This window comes from Ranitomeya imitator, chromosome 3, assembly GCF_032444005.1.
Source record: "Ranitomeya imitator isolate aRanImi1 chromosome 3, aRanImi1.pri, whole genome shotgun sequence".
Lineage (NCBI taxonomy): Eukaryota > Metazoa > Chordata > Amphibia > Anura > Dendrobatidae > Ranitomeya > Ranitomeya imitator.
The window spans coordinates 710,777,701-710,785,237 of NC_091284.1; the positions used below are offsets into that span (position 1 = coordinate 710,777,701).

A 7,537-nucleotide genomic window follows, 5' to 3' on the forward strand; every position below is an offset into this window, starting at 1 on the left:
GAAGCTTCTGCAGCTCCCCCATTGCCACATTGTGCTGCTCCTGAATCCGCGCCATAGTGTGGATAAGCCTTTCTATTCCGGCTTCCAGATCCTCCTTGTTCACACTGACGTCAGCTGTGGGTCAAAAAACATAACATTAATAACACAGTAGTCTCCCGATGTGTCTTTGCTTCTGTGAAGGAAAAAAACAAAACTGTCAGCATATATGGCAATACTGACTGCGGGGGGGGGGGGAGGGGGGAAGTGTTGGGGGTGAAAGAGGGGGCCTGCAACCAAATCAAAATCACTTTATTGTGGGAACCTACTAGGATGTTGAGGCACGGAGGGCACTTCGGGATCAGAGTCCGTGCCGAATGCCTCGTGCTGTCGGCGGCGGCGCTGTTTCTTTGCCTCTGTGAAGGTTAAAAAAAAAAAAGGTCTGTCAGCATATATGGCAACACTGGCTGCCGGGGGAGGGGGGAGGGGGGGGAGAGGGGACCTGCAACCAAATCCAAATCACATTATTGTGGGAACCTACTAGGATCAGTTGTCGTTGACCCGGAGGGCACTGGGACAGTTGACCCGAAGGGCACTGATCCAGAAGAGGCTGTGCGGGATGCCTCGTGGCGGCGGTGCTGTGTCTTTGCCCCTGTGAAGGAAAAAAAAAAAAGGTCTGTTAGCATATATGGCAACACTGGCTGCTGGGGGAGGGGGGGGGGAAGAGGGGACCTGCAACCAAATCCAAATCACATTATTGTGGGAACCTACTAGGATCAGTTGTCGTTGACCCGGAGGGCACTGGGACAGTTGACCCGGAGGGCACAGATCCAGAAGAGGCTGTGCGGGATGCCTCGTGGCGGCGGCGCTGTCTCTTTGCCTCTGTGAAGGAAAAAAAAAAAAAAAAAAAAAAAAAAAGGCCTGTTAGCATATATGGCAACACTGGCTGCCGGGGGAGGGGGGACCTGCAACCAAATCCAAATCACATTATTCTGGGAACCTACTAGGATCTGGAGGAGTTGACCCGGAGGGCTCTGGGACATCAGAGGCGGTGTGTGATGCCTCGTGGCGGCGGCGCTGTGTCTTTGCCTCTGTGAAGGAAAAAAAAAAAAAAAAGGTCTGTTAGCATATATGGCCACACTGGCTGCCGGGGGAGGGGGGGGGAGGTGGACCTGCAACCAAATCCAAATCACATTATTGTGGGAACCTACTAGGATCAGTTGTCGTTGACCCGGAGGGCACTGGGACAGTTGACCCGGAGGGCACTGATCCAGAAGAGGCTGTGCGGGATGCCTCGTGGCGGCGGTGCTGTGTCTTTGCCTCTGTGAAGGAAAAAAAAAAAGGTCTGTTAGCATATATGGCAACACTGGCTGCCGGGGGAGGGTGGGGGAGGTGGACCTGCAACCAAATCCAAATCACATTATTGTGGGAACCTACTAGGATCAGTTGTCGTTGACTCGGAGGGCACTGGGACAGTTGACCCGGAGGGCACAGATCCAGAAGAGGCTGTGCGGGATGCCTCGTGGCGGCGGCGCTGTCTCTGCCTCTGTGAAGGAAAAAAAAAAGTTCGGTCAGCAGTTAGCTGTGCCACATAGTACTTTTCACCGTTCATACTGCCCCATAGCTGTGGCACATAGTGGCTCTGCAACGTTCAAACTGTCCCATAGCTGTGCCACATAGTGGCTCTGCAACTTTCAAACTGCCCCATAGCTGTGCCACATAGTGGCTCTGCAACGTGCAAACTGCCCCATAGCTGTGCCACATAGTGGCTCTGCAGCGTTCAAACTGTCCCATAGCTGTGGCACATAGTGGCTCTGCAACGTTCAAACTTCCCCAAAGCTGTGGCACATAGTGGCTCTGCAACGTTCAAACTGTCCCATAGCTGTGGCACATAGTGGCTCTGCAACGTTCAAACTGCCCCATAGCTGGGCCACATACTTTTGGGTACCTGCGTACTGACCTCTGCGAATCTCCTGGCGAAGCTCCTGCAGGCGCTCTGGGCTTTTTGACTTGAGATCGCCCCATTTTTTAACAATCTGGGCCTTGCTGCGAGTTATCCCAAACCGCTTCCTGAGGCCCTCAGACACCACACGGACAACTTCCTCCTTGTGCTGGTTGCGGTGCAGCACCAGCCCTGTTGTTTCGTACTGCATCCAATCCATTGTTCCAATAAGGAACTTGAGCTCTGGGATGCCCATAGGAGGATCACGGCGACTGGCAGCCATTCTCAGGATGTCAGGGAACCAAAACAAGCTAGCGCAGGCACGCTGGAACGCTGTAACGTCATCACGCCGTCATAGACCACGAGCGTACATTACGTGCCGCTCCGGCGTTATATAACCATCCTTCGAACGGCATTTACTATGTGCGTTCCTTCCGTACCGCTCAGCCGTCACAAATGTGACGCTGTCCATAAACGGCAACGCTATTGCGATGCCGATCGCGCGGCAGGATGGCGGAGTCAAGCTCCTCCTCTGGGCGTTGCTGTTCAGGGTCAGTCAATCTAAAATGGCGGCGAGATTGCGTTCTGCTCCTCTGGGGCAGCCAGAGCTCCTTTTTTTTGTTAGCAAGATGGATGCCCTGGATTATGAGGGTCTGGAGAGTCGCCCTGCCCACCCAAGCATCCACAAGCGGGAAGTGCTTGGCCGCATTAGCAGAATGATGAAGAGGGGGTTTGGCGTCCGCCGCAGTCAGCTTCAGCTGCGGAAAAAGTGGGCTGACCTCCGCTACAAAACGCCACAAATTTTTGATGAGTTGCGTGCGGAGGCAAGGCGAGGCAAGTACTAAAAGTGGGGGGATTGGGAGATGCATGCTGTCAGGAGGGGGGGATTGGGAGGGAGGCTTGCGCTCATGGTTGCCAACGTGACCTCAAATGAATTTAAAAACATGCCCCGTTTTTGTAAAATTTAGTTATTTTCCAAGCAGAATATGCGTTGTCCGTGAGAAAACTTGTCGGGTTCCCTAATCTCAACCACCATCTTGAAATTATTAAGATGTCCGTAATTTTTAGTTTCTCAATTTACCAAAAATATTATCGGAGGAGGTTGGCCTACTGATGAAATAATACGTTTTCCAGAGACAGGCAGACCATTGAACACCAGAGCCCACAGACATGTCAGAGTATCGCACCCCTGTAAAGTGTGATCTCTATTTTATGTTTCAGTATATTGTAAGCTTTGATCTGCAGCACTCAACATTTGTGTGTAAACATTGTGATTCTTTACTTTAGGTGTAGAGAGACAGCGGCAGCAAGTGATACCAGCCATTGCCACCAGTACCCCATCTTCTGACACCAGTGGGAGCCCACAGTCCGGGACATCACGTAAGTTCACAATCATTGATTGCATTTTTTTTAACATCATACGGGACATAATAGGGTAGCTGAAATATTTGAAGACATTACCGGCGCAGTAATGACCAGGCGGCCTACCACACCTCCACCATCTGTTGCGACCATGCACCCTCGCACCCCTGTGAAGTGTGATATAAATTTTCAGTTTCAGTATATTGTTAGCTTTGATCTGCAGCACTCTACATGTGTTTTTAAAGATTGCGTTTGTTTACTTTATGTGTAGAGAGACAGCGGCGGTAACGTATACCAGCCATAGCCAGCAGTACAACACCTTCCGCCACCAATGGGAGCCCAGAGCCCGGGACGTCACGTAAGTTAACAATCATTGATTGCAATTTTTTTGTACCTGCATACGTGTCATAAGAGGGTTGTGGAAATATTTGAATACATTACAGACGCAGTAATGACCCAGCGGCCTACCACGCCTCCACCATCTTTAGAGAGCAGACGGCCTCGCACCCCTACACCACCCTCAACACCTCCCTTCCGCCACTCCTCTTCCTCCCCCGGGTCGGCGGCATTCTCCCCAGAAGCTAACATACGTAAGTGACCAAAACAGCGAGCGCTTCCCAACGGCGTGTTCCATAGTTAACCAGATCTGTTATTATTTCCTTTTAGGTGCTGCAGCAGTGGCCAGATCTCTGGGATGGGAAATTAGCAGCTCTGGTTCTGGCAATGAGGAACCGGCGTCCCTTCTCCGTAAGTATCAAGATAATACGAGTGGTTATCTGCGGGATGTCACAATAGACAACTAAAACTGTAAAATTTAATAAAATAAACATCGCCCTGTGGTGCCAGACCAAATTGAAATTTACAACACACTAAATTTGGTCCTGCCCCAGAGGTCGAGATGTATTTTCAGCGGAATCACCGTTAGTTCTCCAACCTCTTCTATCCACAGAACCGCCCACCGTGAGAGAGCTCATGGCGAGACAATTGCGCCTGGAGCGGACAGCAGCGCTTCTGCAGCAGACAGCAGCGCTCCTCCATGCTCAAGTAGAGCAGCAGGGCGTGACGCTGCGACACCTGTTGGGCCGTGGAAGGAGATCATTTTTTTTTTTTTTTTGGTTATGTAATATTTTGTTGTTAAATAGTTAAATACCAAGAAATTGTTACAAAAAAACAAAAAATCTTCGCATTCTTTCTTTAATGTTTACCGAGCTATAAGGGTTAACAGCACCATTTTATAGGCATCTCATTTAAAGTAATTTAGAGAGGTTTATATGATTCAAAATACGATTATGTGTGGGTAAACCATTGATTGGGTGCATGCATGGCAGAGCTTGAAATGGAAGGAAGTCGCCATTTGACTTTGGAATGCAATCTAGACCGATCGCTGTAACGTACTATCCCGTCAATGGGGATTATCGAGTCACAGGACACCTTGACGGAATAGGACGTCATATGAGTTGCCCACTTTATCTAAACTGAACAACCAAGAATTACGGGAGTAATAAATATAATTTAATTTTATTACACAAAAGACAGTGACCTACTCGCCATATTAAATTGTGGACACGAAAGCATAACCTACATATTGTTGAGTAAACAGCAAAGCAAAAAGAAATATTTTTTTTGTACGGCGCGATCCTGCCAGGGTACAGCTCCAGAACCATTAAAGTACTGACAGTATTTTTCGCGACAGTCCCTTGCATCGTCTGCCTGTCTGCCAGATCCAAGTGCTTGAAGAGCTGTTAAATTATCAGGTTGTGTACGCCATTCCCCGGGCACAATATCTCCGGTTCTTGGGTCCACTGCATCAATAAACGAAGGAGGAGAATAGGAGCTCGTATCATGACGTCTCAGGAAATTATGGAGCACACAGCATGCCAAAACCACAAAGTCTATAGACGGCAGCTTCAAGTTGATAGCTGTGTGGAACACTCTAAACCGATTTGCCAAAATCCCAAAGGCATTTTCAACCACACGACGGGCCCTTGACAACCGGTAATTAAAGATTCTGCGCTCCGGTGTGAGTGTTCTCTGTGCAAATGGCTTCAGCAAATGTGGATGAAGAGGGAAAGCTTCGTCTACGATGAAAACAAAATTGAGGTTTGCTTTTGTGTCTTCATTTAGTGGCAACTGCAGTTGATTGTTCCTCAAGCTTTCCCCAAATGAAGTGTGTTCAAAAACACCACCGTCGGAGACTCGACCATTCATGCCAACATCCACATCGACAAACTCATAGTTCGCATTGACAAGGGCCATGAGGATCACACTGAAATATCCTTTGTAGTTGAAAAAAAAGGATCCAGAGTTGGCTGGTTGCGTGATGCGCACATGCTTTCCATCTAATGCACCACCGCAGTTTGGAAACTGCCACAGCTCATCAAAATCGGAAGCAATCCTCTTCCACTCATCCGCCGTCTTGGGAAACTGCAAGATGAGAAGGAAACATGTACAAATTAGGTCAAATATATTGTTGTGCACATACACTCTCATGTGGACATCCTAGAGTGATTGAGGCGCAGTATGGATTAGTATAACAAAGTCAACAACCCTGAGTATGCAGGCAGCCATTTTATCAGATGGCTTCGGTGACTGAGAGGGGGTGCTAAACAATATATCGAAATTATATAATCAATAAAATAACGTTGGGAGCAGCAAATAAAAGAAGGGTGGCGCAGGGTTGGAGCAGCACATATCAGAATGGAGCCGCAAAATGGTTGCATCACATGTCAGAATGGAGGCGCAGGATCACAGCAGCACATGTCAGAATGGGGGCGCAGGATGGGAGCAGCACATGATAGGATGTAGAACATATACCAATAGAAATGCGCGCAACCAGGGCGTAGAACGGGTTAAATAGCTAGTATAATATATCGACATAACACAGCAGCCAAAAAAATATAGTAGTACCTCCATATAATGCCTTAAGCTGTGCACAATGGCCTCGCATGTCTCAGGAATCACAACGCTCAGGAAAGGTCTGGAAACAGCTGCGGAAAACTGCAAATCCTGAAGAGACCTTCCTGTTGCCAGGAACCGCAGTGTCACCGCCAACCTTTCATCCACGGGCACGGCTGCACGCATCGGCGTATCACGCCTTTGTATGAGTGGCGTAACAGCAGACAGTATTATTTTGAAGGATTCCTCTGACATCCGAAGGTAGTTTCGGAAATCATGAGGGTTATTGTCACGTAAACTCTCTTATGAGACCCATGTGTGACAATGTGGATCTTTTCTGCAGCCAGCTCCGGGTCCACATGCGATGTTTTCGTTTAGGACGTCTCTCCTCTTGGAGACGTGCTGCCTCAAACACCAGGGCAGCAGCAACAACAGAACTCTCATCGGAAGTGAGCATAGTTCCTAAAAAGAAAACAAACGTACAATAAATACACGTGCTTACAAAACAATGTTTTGACCATTGATCTAATAACTATATATGTTACTACTGGCATTAAATGGGGCAGTCAACCATCTCGATCTGTAAAAGGATTAATTAATTGGGCCACGCTACAGCTGTGTACCTGAGGTTCTCTGGCCTACCCTACTCTCCATAAAGGAACAATCGACCACGCTCCAGCGTTTATCCCCGTTGAAGCGCAACATCTGCTACGCTGTAGCGTTATACATACCTTTTGCGGTAAAAGTCTGTAGTTATAGTAGTTATAAAAGTCCAGGGAATCCAACGAATTTAGGAGTTCTGTTTCCAGCACGTGCTACAGAGAGAAATGAATAGAGCGCTCGACAGCTCCGGTTTTATCCGCTGGGAACAATAGTCCTTTGTTTGTCGAATGAGCGCACAGTATTGTACTGCCCAATCAGCACACGGGAGGTGGAGAATTTAGCGCTCCTACGTAGCCAGCTCCTCCGCCCTTTACATCGTATACAATATCGTGCACACCTTTGTTACACCATGCGATCATGCCGCCACAGCGGGACACTAGACGACGAAAGAAAGTTTCAAACGATGTGCTACAACGTATGATTCACAGCGGGGTCCCTGATCGCAGGAGCGTGTCACACACTGCGATATCGTAACTATATCGCTCGAACGTCACAAATCGTGCCGTCGTAGCGATCAAAATTGCACTGTGTGACGGTACCCTTAGTGGTCTGCAAACTGTTGCTCTCCTGCTATTAACTTTGAAGTTTCATCAAGTTAAAAAATGACCGATACTGTGACCTATTCACATTAAATAATGGAAATGTTGTTCCTAAATAGAATTTCTGCAAGTCAGCTTTAATAGCATCATATTTTAAGGA

General features: G+C 48.1%; 1 protein-coding gene and 1 long non-coding RNA gene across 2 annotated transcripts; both read right to left on the bottom strand.

The window, feature by feature from the left end:
* Positions 1–747: 747 nt before the first annotated feature.
* LOC138672288 (uncharacterized) lies at positions 748–1,224 on the bottom strand. Its single transcript, XR_011319691.1, has 3 exons — positions 1,188–1,224; positions 981–1,067; positions 748–858 (listed from the first exon to the last, which is right to left on the bottom strand). It is a non-coding gene; the product is annotated as an uncharacterized lncRNA (long non-coding RNA).
* Positions 1,225–4,810: 3,586 nt separating this feature from the next.
* Positions 4,811–6,463, bottom strand: LOC138672289 (uncharacterized). The gene is made up of 2 exons (XM_069760246.1): positions 6,188–6,463; positions 4,811–5,704 (listed from the first exon to the last, which is right to left on the bottom strand). Exons 1-2 carry the CDS (start codon positions 6,428–6,430, stop codon positions 4,859–4,861), a joined length of 1,089 nt encoding a protein of 362 aa, XP_069616347.1. The 5' UTR covers positions 6,431–6,463; the 3' UTR covers positions 4,811–4,858.
* Positions 6,464–7,537: the final 1,074 nt, after the last annotated feature.

Bases quoted from the DNA above. Each gene is read 5' to 3' on its own strand.
- LOC138672289 (XM_069760246.1), bottom strand. From the start codon at position 6,430: ATGTCAGAGGAATCCTTCAAAATAATACTGTCTGCTGTTACGCCACTC. The intron at 5,705-6,187 runs GTACTACTATAT...CTCATCTTGCAG, and splicing joins GCTTAAGGCATTATATGGAG to TTTCCCAAGACGGCGGATGA.